Here is a 23,470-nt window from a genome sequence, read left to right on the forward strand (position 1 = left end):
ATATTTATAAATTTTATTTTAATATAAATATTATTATTAAATTTTTATGTTAAATTTTTTGTCACTCCAAAATTTTGTTTGAAGCTCCCACTGATTGTGGGCGAGGTGCTCTGTATTTATGGCTGGGAAAATATTTGTCAACCCCTTTGCTTTTCTGGGTTTTTACACTTTTACTACATAGTTTTGACTTTTGCGTGTGGTTTGGGCCTCTTGATATATAATACATATGGAACCATGCATGATGTCAATCAAAGTCTTGTTTAAGTTACCGTATTTTGTGATGCAATCCACACTCCCACTAAGTTGCTGGTATTTTAATTGTGAATATATAATTTTACCTGTTATTATTATTAATAATATCTTCACAGTAGTATTTATTTATCTCCTATACCAAGTTACTATCCAATAGACCAATACCATGACTAAGTAATATATAATGCATGACTTTTTGGCATTCTGTTGTTTAGTTTCTTTCTGCGGCAGTTAGTTAGTTGGTTGGTCAGAAGATGGAAAATATTTTCGGTCCCTCCTTTACCTGGATAACCAACCCAAAGTGTGTGTTGCTGTTTTTCTGCAAAATTATAGTACCTTCAAGTCTATGTTAATCGAATTGGAGAATCAATAAAACACACTTCAATTTACTTCATTAACATTTTTTTTGGTTGCCCATAATATTCTCCAACCCGACAGGCTAAAGATTAATCCGTTGCGGATCTAAGTTTCATTTAAGGACTTGCCGTTGGCCAATGGGTTGTTACATGCACAAGGCGGGATTCAAATATCCGACACCTGCTTAAGCGGACTAGTGAGCTGACCGCTCGACAAACCCAAGTTGGTTTATTTCATTAACATTTTATTTATGTATTTATAATTTGGTGTTCTTGTTTTTGAAAATCCTGTGGGATAAGTCCATGTTCTAAGATTAAAAAAGAAAAGGATATCAACCCTTTGCATCATTATGGAATGGCCATGAAGGAATCTACCTTAGGGGTACTTCCAGGAAACACACGTCGCAATAATATGTCTATGTGCTCCTTTTGTTTGTTGCTTAGCCTTCACGTATCTTTAGAGTTTCACATTTAGTCACAACTTGGTATGCTATAAAACGTTATTATATACATGATAAGAATTTTTCTAACTAAGTTGTTTGGTTCTGTTTCAACCTTACACTGCTTCAATAATTTTGTTATTTTGTAGTAGTGTTACATAACATAGGACTTAAGAGTGTACTAGGGAGATGGGGCGTGAGAACGGTTACAAACGTGATGATGAGACAAGTTCATCAGAGAACCAAAAAGAAACAGTTCCATACTTCAAGCTGTTCTCGTTTGCAGATTCCACTGACATCTTGTTGATGATTGTTGGGACCATTGCCGCCATTGGAAATGGTATGGGAATGCCTCTCATGACATTAATATTTGGCCAAATGGCAAACGTCTTCGCTGATAACCTGTACAGTGAAGATATTGTCAACCAAGTTTCCAAGGTAAAATCCAGGAAACTAATATTCAGCTTAATGTGTATGTAATTGTGAAGAACCAAAATAATATTTAGTTATGCTGACCAAAATTGCAGATCAGTCTGAAATTTGTGTACTTGGCAATAGGCATAGGTGTTGCAGCATTCCTTCGTAAGTACCCCATAATTAGGTCACTGATTTTTGTTAACTCAACACAGTTATATATGAGTTATTCAGCAATGAAGATCATTGTTTCATGCTGCAGAGGTGGTATGTTGGATGGTGACAGGGGAAAGACAAGCTGCAAGAATAAGGGGTTTGTACTTGAAGACTATTCTAAGACAAGATATTGCTTTCTTTGATAAAGAGACAAACACTGGTGAGGTCATAGGTAGAATGTCAGGTGACACAGTCCTTATTCAAGATGCCATGGGTGAGAAGGTAATACTAATAATACTACTATATCTATATCTATATCTATATATGTATCATATGCTGCTGCAACATTCATATACTAAAAGGCTTGCTTGCATAAACAGGTTGGGAAATTTGTGCAGTTAATTGCAACATTTGTTGGAGGGTATGTGATATCATTTGTCAGAGGGTGGCTTCTAACTCTTGTCTTGTTGTCTGCTCTTCCAATTCTCGCTATAGCTGGCGCAGCTTTGGCCATCACCATAGAAAAGATGGCAACCATAGGTCAAAATGCTTATGCAAAAGCAGCACATGTAGTTGAACAGACAATAGGTTCTATAAGAACAGTATGTTAACAAAGCCTAAATAAATATCTTTGAAATTTATTGTTAGCTTCAGAGTCTTATATCAGGTTCTGCCATGATATTGATTGTTTCCTTTTTTACATGTATTTCAAGGTTGCATCCTTCACTGGGGAAAAGCAAGCAGTATCTAGTTATGAAAAACGTCTTGAAGATGCATACAAATCAGGAGTTAGCGAAGGCATAGCAGCTGGAATGGGTTTTGGTGTTGTTACCTGTGTCATTTTTTGCGGTTATGCTTTGGCTGTATGGTATGGTTCAAAGATGATAATGGAAAAAGGATATAATGGGGGTATGGTGGTCAATGTCATGGTTGCTGCGTTAAGTGCTTCCATGTAAGTACATAGATACCTTCGGGATAAAACTAGATGCATTCTATTTGCTTGCCTAATTCTGTGTATGTATATGTTAGGTCTCTTGGGGAAGCAAGTCCTTGCTTAAGTGCTTTTGCTTCGGGTAAAGCAGCAGCCTATAAAATGTTTCAAACAATTGAGAGAAAGCCTGAGATTGATGCTTATGATCCTACTGGAAAAACATTGGAAGATATTCATGGCGATATAGAGTTGAGGGATGTCTATTTCAGTTATCCGGCCAGACCCGAGGAGCTGATATTCAACGGATTCTCTCTGCATATTCCAAGTGGCACAACTGCGGCTTTAGTAGGACAAAGTGGAAGTGGGAAGTCCACAGTTATCAGTTTGATAGAAAGATTCTATGATCCACAGGCAGGTGAAGTTCTTATTGATGGCATTAACATTAGAGAATTTCAGGTTAGATGGATCAGAGGAAAAGTTGGCCTTGTCAGCCAGGAGCCAGTGTTGTTTGCATGTAGCATCAAGGATAACATTGCTTATGGAAAGGAGGGAGCAACAATTGAAGAGATTAAAGTTGCAACTGAACTTGCAAATGCTGCTAATTTCATTGATAAACTGCCACAGGTTCTACAATATCAAAGGAATTTTTGGATTCATAATCTAACTCGTTAAGTAAACTTAATTAAATGCTTCCTTGTGATGTGTATGTAGGGATTGGAAACAATGGTTGGTGAGCATGGAACACAACTATCTGGTGGACAGAAGCAACGCATTGCCATTGCAAGAGCTATCCTAAAAGATCCAAGGATTTTGCTTCTAGATGAAGCCACAAGTGCACTTGATGCAGAATCTGAAAGAATAGTGCAAGAGGCCCTAGACAGGATCATGATCAACAGAACTACTGTTATTGTAGCTCATCGCCTAAGCACGGTGAGAAATGCAGACATGATTGCTGTAATTCATACAGGGAAAATGGTTGAGAAAGGTACAGAGCATGCAAAGATAAGACATGGATTCTCTCATCATGATAAAATTTTGTTTTATATATATTTGTAACTGACTTCATGTTTATCAATCAGGAACACATGTTGAATTAGTCAAGGACCCCGAAGGAGCTTACTCTCAGCTTATACGTTTACAAGAGATAAGAGAGGATGATTCATTAAAGAATGCAGACAATCAAAACAAGTCTGAACTCTCAAAAAGTAAAAGGTGGTCATTTCAAAGATCAGAATCATCTGCTGGTAGCAGTAGCCGCCACTCGACTTCCTTCGGCTTATCTACAGGAGCTAATATCCTTGACCCTAAAGTTGAAACTCCAAGAGAAGAGGATGTACCATCACAAGAGGTTCCACTATGGTGGCTTTTTTCCCTTAACAAACCAGAGATTCCAGTGCTTCTTATGGGATCTATAACTGCCACAGCAAATGGTGCTATATGGCCAGTGTTTGGTTTGTTGCTTTCTAGTGCCATCAAAACATTTTATGAACCATTCAATGAGTTAAAAAAGGACTCAAGGTTTTGGGCACTAATGTTTATGACCCTTGGACTTGCATCTTTAATTGCTCTTATAGCAAGAGGATACTTTTTCTCTGTGGCTGGCCATAAGCTAATCCAGCGAATTAGGTTGCTATGTTTTGAGAAGGTGATCAACATGGAGGTTTCATGGTTTGATGAGGCTGATCATTCGAGTGGCGCAATCGGTTCAAGGCTCTCGACGGATGCTACATCTGTTCGCGCCCTTGTTGGGGATGCATTAGGACTACTAGTTCAAAATATTGCAACAGCATGTACAGGCTTGATCATTGCTTTTGTTGCAAGCTGGCAATTGGCGTTGATCATTGTTGTCATAGCCCCTCTTGTTGGACTGAATGGATATGTTCAAATGAAGTTCTTGAAAGGCTTCAGTTCAGATGCAAAGGTGAGACTTTTTCCATCTCAATACTTTGCTATGAAAGTACTTCATGGTTTATTAGACTCAGCGAAAAATCCTATGATAATGTGCATATTTTTATGCAGCGGATGTATGAGGAAGCGAGCCAGGTTGCTAACGATGCAGTTGGAAGCATAAGAACAGTGGCATCTTTCTGCGCTGAAGAGAAAGTTATGGAATTCTATAAGAAGAAATGTGAAGGTCCAAGGAAAACAGGAATAAGGCAAGGCTTGATCAGTGGAATAGGATTCGGGGTTTCATTTTTTCTTCTCTATTGTGTCTATGCAACCTGTTTCTATGCTGGAGCTAGATTTGTGAAGGATGGCAAGGCATCATTCTCAGATGTTTTAAGGGTACTTAGTACTAACTCTTTTTAGCACTTGCACCTGAATTTTCAATATTTCTTCACTAAAAGCTTCCTTCTTTGGATTTGTTGTAGGTTTTCTTTGCTTTAACTATGGCAGCTAACGCAATTTCCCAATCAAGCTCACTTGCACCTGATTCTAGCAAAGCCAAGTCAGCTGCTGCTTCCATATTTGGACTTCTTGATATGAAGTCGAAGATAGATCCAAGTGATGAGTCTGGTACAACACTGGAAAATGTACATGGTGAAATCAAGTTTCGCCATGTAGGCTTTAAGTATCCATCTAGACCGGATATACAGATTTTTCGAGACCTAAGTTTGACCATCCATTCTGGCAAAGTAAATTAAGCACTCTTCTTTCAAGCTCCATTTCATGTTATCAAACTGATGAAGATGCATGTTATCAAACTAACCATTTCAATCAAATTTTCCAGACAGTGGCCCTTGTTGGTGAGAGTGGAAGCGGGAAATCCACAGTGATTGCTTTGTTACAAAGATTCTATGATCCAGATTTTGGTCAAATCACACTTGATGGGATAGAAATTCAGAAGTTGCAGCTCAAGTGGTTGAGGCAGCAGATAGGACTTGTAGGTCAAGAGCCAGTATTATTCAATGACACCATTCGTGCCAACATTGCATATGGTAAAGGAGGCAATGCAACTGAAGCAGAAGTCATACAAGTAGCAGAACTGGCCAATGCTCATGGCTTTATTAGTGCCTTACAACAGGTAAAAACAACACTCAACTTGTTGGTATTTGTGTTTTTCAATTGAGTTATGGTTTTTGGATTTGGTGTAATAGGGTTATGATACTGTGGTGGGAGAGAGGGGAATACAGTTATCTGGTGGGCAGAAGCAACGTGTAGCCATTGCACGTGCTATAATAAAGAGTCCAAAGATATTGCTACTTGATGAGGCCACAAGTGCATTGGATGCAGAGTCGGAGAGAGTTGTTCAAGATGCATTAGACAAAGTGATTGTGAATAGAACCACTGTGGTTGTGGCACATCGTCTATCCACAATTAAAAATGCAGATGTCATTGCTGTAGTTAAAGATGGAGTTATTGTGGAAAAAGGAAGACATGAGACCCTCATTAGCATGGAGGATGGTTTTTATGCTTCCTTGGTCCAACTTCATTATAGTGCGTCAACAGCATGACAATAACTTTGTTATGATGCTAGGCAATTCGTTATCCTTGCTTATCTTTTCCAATTTCCAAGATGAAAATTGGTACGTAGTGTGACTAATGTAATAGTTGTGTTGAATTCTTAGTAAAGAATTGGAAATAGATCATGCAATCACCATTTGGTAATGTTTGGAAAAAAGACAGACTGAGAGACTAAGATTGAAATAAATTTTAGTATTGTGTTTGATGTAAAATAAGAAACAGAGATTGAAATCAGAATGAAATTCTAATTTAATTTGCACAAAAGATAAAGTTGGAATTAATTAATTGAAATTGGAATATTTTAGGTATAAAATATTATTAAAATTTTAATTTTCGTCTCCAAAAATTTCAATTCTCTGTGTTCCTACTTTTTGAAGGTACTGAAATACTGAAATTTTAGAGACAGACTAAAATTTGAGTAATAATTTTTAGACCAACAAATATACTCAGTCCCAATCTCCATTTCAGTACTTCAAAACAAACGCTACCTTAATATTTTAGAGAAAGTAAAAAAAGAGTTTATAATATCCTACAAAAAGGTTAGTATTAAGAAAATTTCACCTTTTACAAAAAGGTTAGTATTAAGAAAATTTCACCTTACGCACAACACATACATGTATTTGTTAATGTTACAAGTGCGAGGAATGTATGAAATTAGTCTCACATTAAAGAAAACAAGGAAGAGTGAGAAGTTTATAAGATGAGAAACCCATTAACTTATAACCTTAAAGTTTTGAATTGGATGTGGTGTCTTCTCATTTTATGTTATCTCAGTTGATTCCTCCCCGAAATCTCCGCGTACTGTACTTAAAATGGACTATTTGTATCCAAAATGCATTTTATCTTAATAGTAGCCTTAAATATAGGTCGGAACCAAAACTTTGTTTTTGGATACAAAATTTAGAGGATAAATCTGCCTATTTTCTATTAAAGTGACATGCATGAACAAGAACTAACTAGATCATGAGCCATAAACAAAACGCATAAGCTAAAAGAAGCCACGAAGAAATAGTTTGATTTGTCCATACTGCCCTTTCATCAAAGATCACAAACTTCAGAATCAGGTCTATATTATCTTCATAAAAAATATATATACAAAATGAAATAAAGATGCTTCACTGTTGTGTTTTAGCAAAAGTAAAGGATGTATTGCAAATTGCTTACGAATTAAATATCAACACCAACGCCTTCTGGCCCAGATTCAACCACACGTGCAATCGAGTTTACATACTTTCGAAACTGCAACAATCAATGCATTATAGTTAGCTATTTCTCATTCATTATTACACCACCACTAAATTTTCAATCTCATCAGTGCTAAGAGTAAGGATTTAAGCACTTAGAAAATTGGACTTCTGTAGTAGGTATAAGTATAACAAATATAGCTCAAGTCATGAATCTTAATTTTCATTTCCTTGTGATTAAGGAGGCATTATGGATGCACTGTAAAGCTATTCAAGGCAACAAGGAGACTAGAACAGGCACAAATAGTAAAAGTAAACAATTGACCATGTACCTCTTCGATTATCTCTTCAGACTTGTGACCTAACAGTTCCACTTTAGCAGCTCCAGATTCCTTTACTGACTTCATTTTACCATTTGTAGCATCCACCTATCAATTGCAGAAGAAATAACAAAAATTCACTCTTTCATCACAAATTACTTTTTTTATTATGAAACTCAGAAATTGTACCTCTTCTAACACGGCCTCAACATTTCTCCGTCTTGTTTCGATGTCACGTTTCTTATATTCCACATCGGATGTTATACCATTTAGGTATTTTATTGATTTTTCCTGCATAATAGTGCACTCTTTCTCTACCTGCCTTTTCGTTTCTTCCATCTGCAAAACTAAGGAAGGGAAACAAGTAGAGAAGTTGCATGGTTTTATACTAAAAAAGCATTACAAAATAATCTAGCATATAGTTATGCCGCATTTCAGTAAACAGATGCCATTGAAAAGTTTGAAGAGAAAAATACAGCATTGAGTGAAAATAATTTAGGTCATTTGTGAACAGCTTTCAGCAATGTCTTCTGTAAAAATAGCAATATAAATTGGAAAAGGAAATGCGAGCGTTGCCTGCCCAAGAATGTACCTTTACTTTGTTTTTCAGCCAATTTGGACTCAAGGGACTTCTCCAATACTTGTTCATCGCTAAGTTTAGCTTTCAAAGCTTTAAGCTCCTTTTCAACCGATTTAGCAGAATTTACCTATATGAAGTGCTACTGATATCAAACAAGAGGTTTTGCACAATAGTAATCATTGAAGGAAGTTATATATATATAACAAAAGAAGCAGCTTTTCTCTCCATAGACCATGTTAATGTGGAGAATTCATATTATATTTTCAATCACTAAGACAGAATGAAAGCAGAACTCCAATGGCAAAACTACGTTGATACCTGTTCCTTTATAGCCAGCATTTGCTTGTAGTGCTTTGACATTTTCTTGCCAACCTAAGAAAAGAAGTTAAAAAGATAAATTGATTTGTACACTAAGAACAAAAGATTATTTATATATGCATGTTCATGTTGACATTGTGAATTTTATAGGTGGATTGATGGCTAGAAGCTGAGACAATCTGTGAATAAAATCATTTAACAGTATGACACCGAAGAGAAGAGGAGGAGGAGGAGGAGGAGGAGGAAGGGGGGGGGGGGTCAGGAAAGACAACATATGAACATATAGGCTCTTGGGTTCATAGAGTGGAAAAACACAATTCATAATAATAAAACAGAAAACTTATTTTGGAAAGTGAAGTCTGCTGCTCTGCTGTCTAAAATGATTTCTTTCAAGCTAGGCAGCAGTATCCTAACTCTGAACTCTTAACAGAAAACAACAATCAGGAATTAGAAATACTATGGTGGCCACCTAAGCTTTTTCATACTATAAGAAGAAGAAAACAAAATAAGAAAATGTCTATACTAGATTACTTTACTGCTGCCTAAAATACAGATGACGGAAAGAAAAACCTGCCCTGGAACAATATACCTTGGAATAAACTTCAAGGAGAGAAGTCTTCTCATGAAAAGTTTGCATTGCCAACCTTTCAGCTTTCATTGCCTCTTCTCGAGCTAATTTCTTCTCTTCTAAAGCCCTCTTTAGCAAAAAGTAGAGAAGATAATTTACATTAGTGAATAGGCAGAGAAAATATCTTAAGTCTCTACACAACAATAAAGAAACATATAACAATTAGTCAGTTATGCAAACAGAACATGTTAACTTGCATCATTAACAAAACAGAACAGAACAGTTTAGTTCAAACCTCACATAACAAAACACAATTTAACATAAATATAAAAAAGTAATAAACAAATAATGATTAGAAAGAAGTAGCTTATTTCATGGCAATTTTCATCACGCAGACACCTAAAAAATGGAAAGCATTAGTATCTGATCATACTTAAATTATTAAGAAGACAGTAAAGTAGTCCAATAATCTCCAGTTTAATGTTCACACAAGCAGGCTTGCAGGGAGAAAAGTATACAACATATTGGTTGCAAAGAACATAAAAGCAATTAACTTAGGTGATGCCTATAAAAGAACAATGAAGTGAACATCATCAACAAAGTTAATTTGCAATCGATGCTAATTATTGATACGAAACAGATAGAACTTGTACCTGAATTTTGTCAGGTGATTGGGCAATTTTTGAACGTAGATTCTCATTTTCTTGAGCATTTTGTGACAGTGTAAATTCAGCATTAGAAATCTGCATTAAGAAATGGAGAATAAGTCTATGATAAGGTTAACCATTCATTGCTGATTGTTATAATTAGCTTGTAATGTATTCAGAAGTTGCATTATCTATTGAAAGGAAATAAATTTTTACTCCTCTATAGATGTTCTGCCCATATACCATCCAAAATCACCAAGAATAAGCCAATAAGGCATAAGATTTGATAACTCACAATGATAAGCTTCTATAGACCAAAGCTACAGATGATATGATAAGGGAAAATAAACTCACCTTCGCATCCATTTCTTCTGCCTGGTCCTTTGACTTCTTTAAAGTAGTCCTCAGTGACATCTGATTTTTATTAAGGGTCATGATAGTGTTACGAAGTTCCGCAACCTTTGCATCAACCTCCTGAACAACAGCCATCTCTTTTTCCCTAGCTTCATTCAAGTTGGAAATCTCTGATTTCACCTGCAACCAGAAACGGTCAACAAAGGCTAATACTCAAGTAAATTCAATAATGATTACGTGATCCATCCACAAATAAACCTGAGGAATCTCATTCTCCTCCAAATTTATTCGCTGCTCCTCCAGAGCGCTGACTTCGTCTCCAATTTTTGATATCTCAACCAATTTCCCTTCCCTACAATTTTTTAATTGAAGAAAAGAAAATGAGAATTGAAAACAAGCAACAAGTATGACAATTAGGCAGTTATGCCAACACCACATATTAATTTCCCTACAGAGTCTATGAACTATGAAGAAACCATCTCTAAAAGTATATGAGAGACATATATGAATGCAATCGCTTGGATTATTGTGCTAAGAAATGCTTATCAGTTTCTCCTAACTTTCTATAGAAAGGGCAAAGAAGTATCCACCTATAGAGAACAAAATTGACAATAGAGCCGATGAAAAACTCGGTGCGCTGAGTGTCCGGCATAAGGAGATCAGCGAACGTGAACACAATTCTCCTAGGGCACTCGAGTATGGCCAGCACCTCCTTAATCTTGTAGTACAGTTTTGTAGCGCGGATGGACTCCATGTGAAGTTCAGGATCATCGAAATTCGACACCGCTTCAAAATCAAGCTGCTCATTCTCTTCCCTGTTGACAGAGACACCAACTCGCAAATTCGAGAACACAAAACGGAAATAAGAATGGTCCATCGTAACTAACTTTTTTGAGTAACAGAATTCAGGTTAACGCAAGAAAACTAACTCGTAACAGAATCAAAAACGAAGAAAGAGTAACAAATTAGTACTCAAGAAAGTCGAGGTGGATGAGGAGGCGTGTATAGAGTTCGAAGATCAAGTCAGGGTTTGGGTGGATGAAGTCTTGCTCAATCATGTTGGCAATCTGCAATTGCGCTAAGGTTGTGATTATCTCTGGTCTCGAAAGCGTTGGGTACTCGTACTTCGACGTCGCCATTGTCGTTGTCTTCTTCTTCCCCCAGAAGCAAAATCGGCAGACTGAGAAAGCCGGAACGGTGATGATAATAAAAGGGAAAAAAACTAAAATAGAAATTAATACCTAGTTGCACTTGAAATTAAAATAGCGATAACTTTTCCCGCCATTTACTTATGTTGAGTCCGATGGAGGCTACTTATATACAACATTGTTCGCGTATATGTTAGGCCCAATACGGATTATGCCAGTGTCTAAGTGAGTTGAAACTAAGCCCATCATGTCTTCAAAAAGAAAAAATTAAGCCCATCATGGACACTGCTCGTATCGAACATAAGCCGGCGGCTTATTGTTAAGCGGCCTAAATCCTCCATTTTTTTTCCCGTAAAAATAGTCAACTTTCAGCAACTGAGGCTTGGGAAAGATAGAGGAACTGTTAGACTCCCATCAAGCTGCAATAGGGCTTGAACAAATTTCCTTTCACATCTTTCTAATTTCTCAATTAATGAATCTACTCTGAGTTTTTTTAAGTGCTATTAAATTGTTAAAAAAATTCAACAAAAAAATATTTTTTTATTTTTTTTGTATGTTTGACAAATTTTTAAAAATAAAACTAAAAAATTACTAGCAAAAAAAATATTTTTTTTAAGAAGTTATAATTTATATTTTTTAAAAGATTTTTATTTAAAAAAGTGTTTTAACATAATAAATAAACAAAAAATACTTTCGTATTGATATTTCTAAATATAATTGATAGATCAAAAAACATTTTATCATGTCCAAATAACAAATTACTTTTATATTTTTAAAAAATTTTTTAAAAAAAATAACTCAAAAAACATTTTTTTCGAAAGCTCAAGCAAACAAACCCTTCATCCAATACAGATGGAGAAGGAATTAAAAGCTGGACCGTTTGTGCTGCTTACTTGATTTAAAATTCATTTCACCGAAAGGTTAGGTCAGATATGTTATTATATAACAGACAAACTGAAAATAACTATTTTAGGAAAATTTCTTGAGAAAATAATGTAAACGATAATCACGCTGCACCCAATTGTATATGATAACTTCTTTTTTTTTTTAAGACGTGTTTTATGGTAACAGTCCCCAAAAAAGAAAAAAGAAAAAAAAAAAAAAAAAAAAAAAAAAAAAAAAAACTTCTTTGAAAGTAAACGGCTATCATAATTTAAATTTTAACAAGAGCCAAATCCTATTCATGCTCAATTTTCTATTCCACAAATAAAAAATGTACATGGTTAAGTTGGATGTGATTGTGATGCCTTGTTGCCTTTTAGGCATCCACAATGGAAGTGTTAGGCATGAATGACATACAACAGATAACTAGAGGCTATGGCTATATGATAAGGAACAAGATCTCTAACTTGTCATAATACAAAAATCAAATTACAAGTCCTCATCACTTTCGTCACTGTAGGAAACAAGGGCATTTAATGATTGTGCTGGCTTAGGCAAATCATTTTCAGTAGTAGTTTCAGCTTTAGAAACATCAGCATTTGCTCCATCTATCTTGGACTTTTTAGCTTGGGGTTCACTATCATCATCCTCGAGAGTGGTTTCCGCTTTTGAAACTTCTTCAGCATTTTTTTCATCCGCCTTGGCCTTTTTAGCCTGGGGCTTGACTTTTATAACCATGCTTAATGGACGCGAGGACGGATTCTTCTTTACTCCAGCAGACTTTTCTTCCTGCAAGAGAAAAGAGGTTATTCGATAACCATGAAAATAACAAAGTTCTGACATTCAATTGTCACAAAAATCATCGAGCAATGTAAGTATAATACCCACACTTCAATTGGTCCCAAGATCACTCACTTTTTTAAGTAACACTATCATATTTTCAATCTCTAAAACTCACCAACACTCATGAAATAATAGAATAAAGAAGGACTTCACATAATCATCATATCTTTTTTCATTTCATGGAACACACAAAATACATAAGGCATATGTGTCTTTATATAGGTAAAGTTTCATACTAAAAGTTCATGATTCTACTAGCTTCTTAATACACATACTTATCCAACTTTGCTTCTTACTTTGACTATTCAAATAAGTAACTTCTTGTAATTTCTAACACATCTTGAAAATTCTTTATTAAGTTTAATCATCAATCTTGAAGCTTCCAATGCACTTCATGATTCTTTTAGTATGGGGTGATGAGTACAACTTCTATTCAATTCCAATTCAATTTGATTTTGAACTTCTTAAATGTTTTAGTATATTGTAGTTGTACTACTTTCTTGAATATTCTTGATTTAATTTTCTAACATTGCCTCCCTTAAATCAAGCTTATAGAGTTTATCATTCCAACCATCTTCTTCAACTTGTAAAATAACTCGGTCTTCAATGGCTTTGTAAATATATCTGCAGCTTGTTCTTCAGTTGGACAATACTCGATTACAACTTCTTTCTCATTCACCAACTCTCTGATTTTGTGAAATCGAATATTAATATGCTTCGATCTTCCATGGAATATTGGATTTTTGCAAAGTGCAATAGCTGACTTGTTATCACAAAATATTGTTGTTGGAGTATTTTGTTTCTCGTTCAATTCCTCAAGAATTCTTCTTAGTCAAACTGCTTGCGTTGCACAACTTGCTGCTGCTATATATTCTGCTTCTGCTGTAGAGAGTGCTACTACTGGTTGTTTTTTTGACGGCCATGAAATTACACCAGAACCAAAATGAAATACAAATCCTGAAGTACTTTTTCTTGTTTCTATATCTCCGGCCCAATCACTATCAGTGTAACCGACAAGATTTACTTCATTAGTATTTTCATAATAAATACCATCATTTAAAGTACCTTTGATATATCGAAGAATACGTTTTGCCGCTTGCAAATGGTTGGTACAAGGCTCCTCCATAAATCTACTAAGCAAACCAACTCCAAACACAATATCTGGTCTAGTTGCAGTTAAGTACCTCAGACTTCCAATCAAGCTTTTGTAGTATGTGGGATTTACTGCTCTTCCTTTATCTTCTCTTAGCAACTTGAACTTCTCTTCGACTGAAGTAGGAACTGGTTTTGAATGTTCCATCTGAAATTTCTTCAAAATATCATTTGCATATTTCTTCTGAGAAATGAAAATACCATCATCTTTTTGAACCACTTCAATGCCAAGAAAGTAAGACATTAAACCCATATCTGTCATTTCAAAGTGCTTTATCATAGCCTCCCTGAATTGTGTAATTATCTTCAAATTGTTGCCAGTAAAAATTAAATCATCAACATAAAGACACACGATCAAGATATCTCCAGGTTCAACGAACTTGATATAAAGCATATGTTCAAATGGATATCTTCTGAAACCATTCTGAATAAAATAAGAATCAATCTTCTTGTACCACGCTCTTGGTGCTTGCTTTAACCCGTACAAGGCTTTTTTTCAACTTGTAAAATTTATCTTCTTCTCCAAGAACTTCATATCCTGCAGGTTGCTCGACATACACTTCTTCTTCTAAAGTGCCATTTAGAAATGCAGACTTAACATCCATTTGATGTATCTTCCACTTATTTTGACGCGAGAGTGAAATAATCATACGAATAGTGTCTAATCTTGCAACAGGAGCAAATACTTCAAAATAATCGATACCTGGCTTTTGCTTGTATCCCTTAGCAACTAATCTTGCTTTGAAACAATCAACTTCACCGTTGGGTTTGTACTTAGTTTTGTAAACCCACTTTACTCCAATCGGCTTCTTATCTGTTGGTAAATCAGTTAGCTCCCATGTGTCATTCTTCTTAATGGCATGAATCTCCTCATCCATTGCTTTCTTCCAATTGTTGTCTTTAGAGGCTTTTTCAAAGTTCAACGGCTCACAATCTGAAAATAGAGCAAAGTTTATGATTTCTTCATCGGACGGATCGTTGTCATTGCCAACTTCATAATCTGCTAATCTAGCAGGTAGTCTCCGCTCTCTTTGAGGTCTTCTAGATGATTTTGGTTGTTCGGTTGTGTCAGGTTGCATTTCTTCTACTTCATCACATGTATTTGGAATTATAGTCAGCTGCTTTTTTGTCTTTGTGTTCCAGTCCCACAAGTCTTTCTCGTCGAACGTCACGTCTCTGCTAATGATTACTTTCTTTGTTTTTGGATTGTACAACTTGTATGCTTTTGAGTCTGTGCTATAGCCAATAAAGATATACTTCTCGCCTTTGTCATCTAACTTCTTCCTTAATTGATCTGGTACGTGGGCATAAGCAATACACCCAAAGATTCTGAAATGATGAATGGAAGGCCGCTTTCCACTCCAAGCTTCCTCTGGAGTTTTATCACGAACAATTTTTGTTAGACACCTGTTTAAAATATGAACTCCTGTTGCGACTGCTTCTGCCCAAAATTCTTTATGCATTTGTTTTGACTTGAGCATGCATCTGACCATATCCATGATGGTTCTGTTCTTTCTTTCAGCAACTCTATTTTGTTGAGGAGTGTATCTAGTTGTTAGTTGGTGTTGAATTCCGTGTTGCTTAAAGTATTTTGAACACGCAAGATATTCTGTTCCTCTGTCTGTTCTGAGAATTTTGATTTTACAGCCACTTTGTTTTTCGACAAACGTCTTGAATGTCTTAAAGACATCACATGCTTCTGATTTCTGCTTCAGAAAGTATACCCATGTATATCTACTAAAATCATCAATAAAAGTGATAAAATACCTGCTACCACCGTTACTTGGAACTTCTACAGAACAGAGATCTGAATGCACACTTTCAAGTAATCTTCTGGCTCTCTATGACTTTCCTATAGGGAATGGATCTCTGTGTTTCTTTTCCAGTTGACAAATCTCACAAACACAATTGGGAATATGAATACGTGGTAGACCAGAAACAAGTCCTTTTTTTGACAAGTAGTTTAGGCCAGAAAAATGGAAATGCCCAAACCGCATATGCCACAACCAATTATCATCAAGTATCACAGAACTCATGCAAGAGGGATTAACATGTTGAATTTTTAATGGAAACATTCTGTTTGAAGTCATCTTTGCTTTATCTATGAACCTTCTGTTGTTGTCAAACACAGTGCAATATCCATGATAAGTTATCATCTTATATCCCTTCTCAGATAATTGCCCCATACTCAATAAATTGTAATCAAGTTCAGGAGCATAGAAAACATCAGAAATATAACTCAGAGAACCATCCTTCAATCTAATTGGTATGTGCCCTTTTCCTTCAACAGGGATCTTTGTACTATTACCAAACTTCAATAATAGTTTAACTGAATCATCTAGAGAAGAAAATAACTCCTTTCTACCAGACATATGATTACTGCAAGCATTATCCAAGTACCATATATTTTCATCTTCAGCACATGAATTACTTGTAAAAAATAAAGTTTGAGTACCCGGATTATCATTAGCATTTTGATTCTGATTTTCTGCAACGTGTGCTTGATTGTTATTCACCATTTTGAATCTGCAATATGCTGCTTTATGTCCATACTTTCCACAATAAAAGCAGTTAAAATTGGTTCTTTCTTGATAAAAATTGCCTCGACCTCTTCCTCGGTTGATAGGCCTGAAATTCGTTCCACCTCTTCCTTGATTAGGTGGTGTAAAATTATTATAACTTTCTTGGTTGTAATTGCCAGGACCTCTACATCTGAAACTTCCTCTGCCTCTACTTTGAAAATTAAAACCACGACCTTGTCCTACTTGTGTATGACTTGATTCTGCAACATTGTTTAAATTCACTAGACTTTTCAGGGCTTCCTCAATTGATTTTTCTGACTTCTCCAATATTCTGCTGATGTGACTTTTCATGGTTCCTTGCAACTCTGCAATCGTCATGGTGTCCATATCGTGGGACTCTAGTATCGTAGTCACCACATGGTCATACTTCATCGGCATGGTGTGAAGAATTTTCTCCACCACTTTGCTATCGGACATATCTTCTCCATAGACTCTTATCTTATTGACGAGATCTGTAACACGAGTAAAATATTGCTCAACGGTTTCTGAGCTAGACATCTCATACCTTTCATATTCTCTTCTCAAATACTGTAGCTTTGCTTTCTGAACTTTATCTACGCCTTTATATGACAGCTTCAATGTGTTCCATGCTTCTTTTGCACTTTTGGCATTTGTAATTTTGCCAAACACCGTATAATCTACTCCTTGGTGAATTTGAGATAGCGCCAATTGATATCTCCTCTGTTGGGCAGCATCTGCTCCTTCTTGCAAACCTGGTTCAATGAAATTTCACAGGTTCTGGACCTTCAAATGGGTAGACATTAAAGTCTCCCAATAACTATAATCAAGTTTCCCATCTACCTTGGGACCAGACCACACAATATTGAAGGTGTTTGCCATACCAACTCTATGAACAAACAACTATGTGAGAACTCTCCCACACCTCACAAACTCTCTAACACCAGGCGCTGGATTAACCAGCTCTGATACCAATTGTAAGAATAATACTCACACTTCAATTGGCCCCAAGATCACTCACTTTCTTAAGTAACACTATCATATTTTCAATCTCTCAAACTCACCAACACTCTTATGAAATAATAGAACAAAGAAGGACTTTACATAATCATATCTTTTTTCATTTCATGGAACACACAAAATACATAAGGCATATGTGCCTTTATATAGGCAAAGTTTCATACTAAAAGTTCATGATTCTACTAGCTTCTTAATACACATACTTATCTAACTTTGCTTCTTATTTTGACTATTCAAATAAGTAACTTCTTGTAATTTCTAATACATCTTAAAAATTCTTTATTAAGCTTAGTCATCAATTTTGAAGCTTCCAATGCACTTCATGATTCTTCTAGTATGGAGGTGATGAGTGCAACTTCCATTCAATTCCAATTCAATTTGATTTTGAACTTCTTCAATATTCTAGTATATTCTAGTATATTGTAGTTATACTACTTTCTTAAATATTCTTGATTTAATTTTCTAACAAACAATGATCTATTAATCAAATCCAGATTAAATGAGTATTTTTATAATGCCTCATTGCAGAAAGCTGCATAATCATCCATGAAGATCCTTATTAGATTGCTAATTTCATAGGTTGATTTCAATAAGCCATATAATGTGCATATCAAATGACAACTTGTGTTTCTTAAATGCACATTTATCATTTTAAAATCACATGCATTGCTTTCATTGATCAACAAATTAGGCATCCCTTCAGAGATTGGCCCTTGCAACATTACAACTTATGGCTTCTATTTACTTCGTAGTTGAATAAACACAGTTAAATGTGCAGATGTCAATAATAAGATAATATAAGCAGTCTATAATACCGCCACAAAATAAGACAGTCATCATTTGGGAAACCACCATGAATGATTTCGTATAAACTTTGAAATCATGGAAAATAGAACTACAGGGATAGGAAAATGCTGATGGTGGGCATTAAGTAAGGATGTTATTCGAAAACTCAGCAAATCAGTAGTAACATTAATTTAACTTTGGAAGCAACGCACAAAAATTCAAGCACCAACCTGAACCATAAGTAAAGGGGTTCTTTCCTTAATTTCATGCACAAAATTGGATTGTGCTGCCACTCCCTTCTTCATTCACTTAGAGTTAATACTCAAAATCGTCCCTAAAAGATATTCCGATCTCCATTTTGGTCCTCGAAAAATAAAAGTAATCAAAATCGTCCTTGAAAGATACAAGACTTGATCACGTTAGTCCTTCCGTCAGTTGGATGATGACGTGTCACGTTAAGTGCCACGTGGCACATGATAACGTGGTGGGTGATGCCACGTGTCACGAGATGATTGGTTGACGTGTCAGATCAGTGACACGTAATGTAAAAATGTTATTTTTAATCAAAATAATCCTTGAAAGTTTAGACGTAAGTCATTTTCATCCCTAAAATTTTAAAAAATAATCAAATTAGTCCTTATATAATTTTTTTAATTTTTTTATAATATTAAATTTGAAATAGAAATGTAATTGACAAACAAAAAATTAGTAATGGTATCTTTTCTTTTCTCTCCTTTAAATCTTCTCAAAATCTCTCTTATTCTTTTCTATTCTAAAACTTTTTTTTTACATTATCACATTTTGCTAGAATATATATATACTCAAAATTGAAATGTATGTATTTGTTAACCTAAACAAAGTTATATGCTCAAAATCAAAATTTATGTATTAAAAGTAAAATTATATAATCTACCTCAAACATATAAAACACACAAAAATTATATAATCTTTCACAATTATAAATTGAAACTAATTAAATTTAGAAAGTTCTAAGAAAAATTGAATTTCTTTTTAAATTCATTATTTAGAAAAAGTAAAATGACACTCCTTCGACCCTTGAATAACATCACTTATAAATTTAGATGTGATAATCATGTAATTAGTTTAATAATTTCGTTTGTGCTATTTTATATTTGTTTCTTGTAAATATTTAAAAAAAAAAAAAAGATTTAGATTTCTTAATAGATTTATTTGACTCAAACCAAAATAATTTGACAACTAAGATATTAACGCTGGTAACGAATATATATTATGACCAGATTAATATTTTCTTTAGTACTTCCATATAGTTAAAAATATTTAATATTTTGTGTGTCTCATATGTTTGAGATAGATTATATAATTTTTCTTTTAATACATAAATTTTGATTTTGAGCATATAACTTTGTTTAGGTTAACAAATACATACATTTCAATTTTGAGTATATATATATTCTAGCAAAATGTGATAATGTAAGAAAAATGTTTTAGAATAGAAAAGAATAAGAGAGATTTTGAGAAGATTTAAAGGAGAGAGAAGAAAAGATACCATTACTAATTTTTTGTTTGTCAATTACATTTCTATTAAAATTAGTAGTATCAAAAAATATTTTAAATTTAATATTATCAAGAAAAATTAAAAAAAATTATATAAGGACTAATTTGATTATTTTTTAAAATTTTAGGGATGAAAATGACTTACGTCTGAACTTTCAAAGACTATTTTGATTAAAAATAACTTTTTTACATGTCAAGTGACACGTGTCACTAACCTGACACCTGGCGTGCCACGTGTCACTGATCTGACACGTCAACCAATCATCTCGTGACACGTGGCATCACCCACCATGTCATCATGTGCCACGTGGCACTTAACGTGACACGTCATCATCCAACTGACGGAAGGACTAACGTGACTAAGTCGTGTATCTTTCGGAGACGATTTTGATTAACTTTATCTTTCGAGGACCAAAATGGAAATCGGGATATCTTTTAGGGACGATTTTGAGTATTAACTCATTCACTTATTATTATCAACTACTATTTTCTAATTAAAATTACTTTAATTATAATATTTATATGGTCTCATGTGAATTTTAGATGTATTGTCTAGTCACTGAATTGCAAAATTCGTCCCTTTTTCTAAAAATATTTTTCAGGAACAAATACTTGACTATGTGAGACTTTCTAATCAAGAGTCACGATCTGCAATGAGTATTTATTTTTATCGAGTTCCTAGATGTATATGCTCTATATGTCACAGGCAGGATCCAACCATTCTTAATTATTCTAATTTTGTTTAAAATGTATAATTATTTATTTTAGAACTTGTAAAGTATTTGTAACATTCTTATTCAACTTATATTTGAATTGGTTAGGCTTGCTAGGAGACTATTTTCCTGAGCGCCGGTCATAACTCATTTTGGACCGTGACAAAGTGGTATCAGAGCTTAGGTTTAATTTGTGTAATATGAAGCAAGTGTCCTATGGTAGGATCATAAATACAAGCGCACCTATTTGTACAAATTATGGCACTATCAGAGGCCTATAGGAATGTCATCCTTGTCTTTTATGTCATTCTTGACTTTTTTTGTCATTCTTGTCTTGTGGTTCTTGCTATCATGCGTTCTTTGTCGCTTCTTGCCACCTCTTTCTTCTTTATACCCAACCCTGAGTTATTCTTTTGGTAGCTTTTCTTGAATTTGCTTTTGCAATAACTTCAGTTTCGATTTTGATTCGCGATTTTTGCCTTATAGCTAATTCTAATCTTTCTCGCTTTTGTGAATGTATGCTTTAATCTTCTTCATCTTCATGTTGTTCTCTATAATTCTTGATGTCAACATTTTATGCATTACTTGAAAGATTCGAACGGTGTTTGCTGTGAATTATTATCAAATTCCCTTCTAAAACTGTATTTCGATTTGTGGATTGCATGGATTTGCTGAGTTTCTGATCAAAATATTTTGTTCTGAATTTGATAAGCAATATTGAATTTTTTCTTCTTATGTTGATAATCTTTGAAGTTATGACATAATTTTGATTTGCTTTTAATTCTTTCTTTCAAATCAATAATTTTAAAAATTGTTATTTAGTTGCTCAAGAAGGACTATGTGATGAAACACATGAATAGAGTGTTGAAAAAAGTCTCAAAGTGGTCTCTGAAGTTGCACTCGAATCTCATAGTAGTCCTTGAACTTAAAAGTTATCCATATTCGTCCCTAAAGTTGCACTCCGGGACTCAGATTCGTCCTTCTGGCACACTCCATCCACCTAACACCACCAGAAAGCTGATCTAGACTCCTCCGTGACACGCTGGACAGGTAACGGCTAGCTGACGTGGATTAGTAAATTTTTATGGTGCAATTTGGTCCCTAAATTAAAATTAAAAATTTTAATCCCCAAATTTAATCATCATTCTCTTCTCTATAGTAGTAACTCCTCTCTTTTCTTTTCTTCTCTTCTCTTATCCATATGGATGTAAAAGAGATCACAAATTACAACTTCATTGAAAGCACGCATATGTTTTGTTAATTAAAAGTCACATACTATGTCTTTGTATTTAACATTTTATGCACTTATTAACTCTAGTTTAATTAAAATGCTTTACAAAATTTAATTTTATATTTTTATATGACTTTACAAAAATCTATCTCTTATATTTACAGAATTAAAATGTTACATCATTATTATTATATACTACATTACATTTCCTTTCTAATCTTGTTCCAAAATAACCATGCATCATCCTAATTTAACTGTCATTCATATAGTATTAATATAAAGTGTTATATTATGGCATTTCAAATCATATGACATCTTTATTAAAATGACGTGTCTAAGATTTTATTATAATTAAATAGGTATTTCAAATTAATTAAGGGTAATATTAGAGAAACAAAAAATAGCAAAAATTTACCTAATTTAATATTTATTATTTTAGTCTCTAATTAATAAAAAACTAATTAAGCAAAATAAATATAACTAACTAATTTAAGACACTAATTTGATCATATTAAAATATTAATCATATCATTTTTTTGTTTGTAAATGTCATGCTGACATTTTAACATTTTATATTAGCATTAGAGATGAGTTGAGATTCACAATTTATGAATTTAGGAATCAATTTAATCATTTTTAAAAGTCAACAAATTTTTACGAACGTTCACAATTTTAGAAACTAAATTTTTCATTATTTCTTTAATTATATATATCACATAACTTTTTTTATGTTATAATCTCACCATCTTTCTTTAAAAAAAAAAGGGATAAAAGCGATTAAACTTGTTCAAATAATGGTTGTTAAGAAGACTCTAGTTGTTGTTATTGTTATAAGATACTTCAACTAAAAATAAACAAAAAGAAAAATCTTGTGAATTTGGGATATGAAGATCTCTGCATGTAAAGAAAAGAGGGATTACTGTAGAGAAGAGAATGATGATTAAATTTGGGGATTAAAATTTTTAATTTTGATTTAGGGACCAAATTGCACCATAAAAGTTTACTAATCCACGTCAGCTAGCCGTTACCTGGCCAACGTGTCACGGAGGAGTCCAGATCAGCTTTCCGGTGGTGCCAGATGGACAGAATGTGCCGGAATGACGAATCTGAGTTCCGAAGTGCAACTTCAAGGACGAATATGGGTAACTTTTAAGTTCAGGAACTACTATGAGACTCGAGTGCAACTTTAGGGACCACTTTCAAACTTATCTCATAGAGTGTTATTGTTGTTTGTTCGATTAGTGATTTTCTTTGCTTAAGTGTAGTGAATTATTTGGGTGATCAGTTAGTTGAATCGAAAGTCTTTTCCGATCTAGAAGTTTGGTTGTGCTTTTCTAACTTGATGTTCTAGTTCCGTTATGGTTCTTTGTTGTTGGACATGGCTTTTCTGTCACAGAACTATTTTCGGCTTGATCAGTTGAGAGAGAAAGATTGTGAACACTTGTTTTTTTGTTGATGATTATAAGATTAATTTTGTTTTTGGCTAAAATATGAAACTTGAGAATTTTCTTAACCCTTTGCTTTTTGAATATTCTCTTGTTCTCAACCATTGTTTTTATTCTTAGATATTTAGGAGATTTGTTTTTTTTATTTGTAGTACCCTTGAGAATTTTCTTAACCCTTTGCTTTTTGAA

The 23,470-nt window shown here is 34.2% G+C and overlaps 4 protein-coding genes across 5 annotated transcripts; 1 reads left to right on the plus strand and 3 right to left on the minus strand.

The window, feature by feature from the left end:
* The first annotated feature begins 1,118 nt into the window (after nucleotides 1–1,118).
* On the plus strand, nucleotides 1,119–6,272 carry LOC112759018 (ABC transporter B family member 21). Its single transcript, XM_025807830.3, has 12 exons — nucleotides 1,119–1,486; nucleotides 1,576–1,630; nucleotides 1,725–1,900; nucleotides 1,999–2,220; nucleotides 2,332–2,570; nucleotides 2,648–3,173; nucleotides 3,261–3,534; nucleotides 3,629–4,470; nucleotides 4,569–4,835; nucleotides 4,922–5,185; nucleotides 5,281–5,574; nucleotides 5,648–6,272. The coding sequence occupies exons 1-12, from the start codon at nucleotides 1,238–1,240 to the stop codon at nucleotides 6,002–6,004; spliced, it is 3,765 nt and encodes a 1,254-aa protein (XP_025663615.1). The 5' UTR covers nucleotides 1,119–1,237; the 3' UTR covers nucleotides 6,005–6,272.
* A 731-nt stretch (nucleotides 6,273–7,003) lies between these two features.
* On the minus strand, nucleotides 7,004–11,559 carry LOC112758697 (kinetochore protein NUF2 homolog). Of its 2 annotated transcripts, none has more exons than XM_025807413.3 (11): nucleotides 10,958–11,559; nucleotides 10,576–10,800; nucleotides 10,244–10,337; nucleotides 9,986–10,165; nucleotides 9,638–9,727; nucleotides 9,006–9,113; nucleotides 8,417–8,470; nucleotides 8,111–8,225; nucleotides 7,708–7,865; nucleotides 7,531–7,626; nucleotides 7,004–7,253 (listed from the first exon to the last, which is right to left on the minus strand). In XM_025807413.3, the coding sequence occupies exons 1-11, from the start codon at nucleotides 11,122–11,124 to the stop codon at nucleotides 7,182–7,184; spliced, it is 1,359 nt and encodes a 452-aa protein (XP_025663198.1). In that variant the 5' UTR covers nucleotides 11,125–11,559; the 3' UTR covers nucleotides 7,004–7,181. The 2 variants fall into 2 exon arrangements, with proteins under 2 accessions (XP_025663198.1, XP_025663199.1); XM_025807414.3 differs by having other exon boundaries at nucleotides 10,576–10,819; nucleotides 10,958–11,096.
* Nucleotides 11,560–13,690: 2,131 nt separating this feature from the next.
* LOC140180000 (secreted RxLR effector protein 161-like) lies at nucleotides 13,691–14,404 on the minus strand. Its single transcript, XM_072220377.1, has one exon. The coding sequence runs from the start codon at nucleotides 14,402–14,404 to the stop codon at nucleotides 13,691–13,693; it is 714 nt and encodes a 237-aa protein (XP_072076478.1).
* A 46-nt stretch (nucleotides 14,405–14,450) lies between these two features.
* LOC140180001 (uncharacterized) lies at nucleotides 14,451–17,432 on the minus strand. Its single transcript, XM_072220378.1, has 4 exons — nucleotides 17,372–17,432; nucleotides 16,466–17,305; nucleotides 16,120–16,348; nucleotides 14,451–15,417 (listed from the first exon to the last, which is right to left on the minus strand). The coding sequence occupies exons 1-4, from the start codon at nucleotides 17,430–17,432 to the stop codon at nucleotides 14,451–14,453; spliced, it is 2,097 nt and encodes a 698-aa protein (XP_072076479.1).
* Nucleotides 17,433–23,470: the final 6,038 nt, after the last annotated feature.

Source organism: Arachis hypogaea, chromosome 16 (genome assembly GCF_003086295.3).
Source record: "Arachis hypogaea cultivar Tifrunner chromosome 16, arahy.Tifrunner.gnm2.J5K5, whole genome shotgun sequence".
NCBI lineage: Eukaryota > Viridiplantae > Streptophyta > Magnoliopsida > Fabales > Fabaceae > Arachis > Arachis hypogaea.

Bases quoted from the DNA above. Each gene is read 5' to 3' on its own strand.
- LOC112758697 (XM_025807413.3), bottom strand. From the start codon at position 11,124: ATGGCGACGTCGAAGTACGAGTACCCAACGCTTTCGAGACCAGAGATA. The intron at 10,166-10,243 runs GTTTATTTGTGG...TTCTGGTTGCAG, and splicing joins AGGAGAATGAGATTCCTCAG to GTGAAATCAGAGATTTCCAA. The intron at 7,627-7,707 runs GTACAATTTCTG...TGCAATTGATAG, and splicing joins TTGAGGCCGTGTTAGAAGAG to GTGGATGCTACAAATGGTAA.
- LOC112759018 (XM_025807830.3), top strand. From the start codon at position 1,238: ATGGGGCGTGAGAACGGTTACAAACGTGATGATGAGACAAGTTCATCA. The intron at 3,174-3,260 runs GTTCTACAATAT...ATGTGTATGTAG, and splicing joins TCATTGATAAACTGCCACAG to GGATTGGAAACAATGGTTGG. The intron at 5,575-5,647 runs GTAAAAACAACA...TTGGTGTAATAG, and splicing joins TTATTAGTGCCTTACAACAG to GGTTATGATACTGTGGTGGG.
- LOC140180000 (XM_072220377.1), bottom strand. From the start codon at position 14,404: ATGCTTTATATCAAGTTCGTTGAACCTGGAGATATCTTGATCGTGTGT.
- LOC140180001 (XM_072220378.1), bottom strand. From the start codon at position 17,432: ATGGCAAACACCTTCAATATTGTGTGGTCTGGTCCCAAGGTAGATGGG. The intron at 16,349-16,465 runs GTACTCAAACTT...TTTCTTCTCTAG, and splicing joins AAATGCTAATGATAATCCGG to ATGATTCAGTTAAACTATTA. The intron at 15,418-16,119 runs GTTCATAGATAA...TATTTTAAACAG, and splicing joins GTGTTTGACAACAACAGAAG to GTGTCTAACAAAAATTGTTC.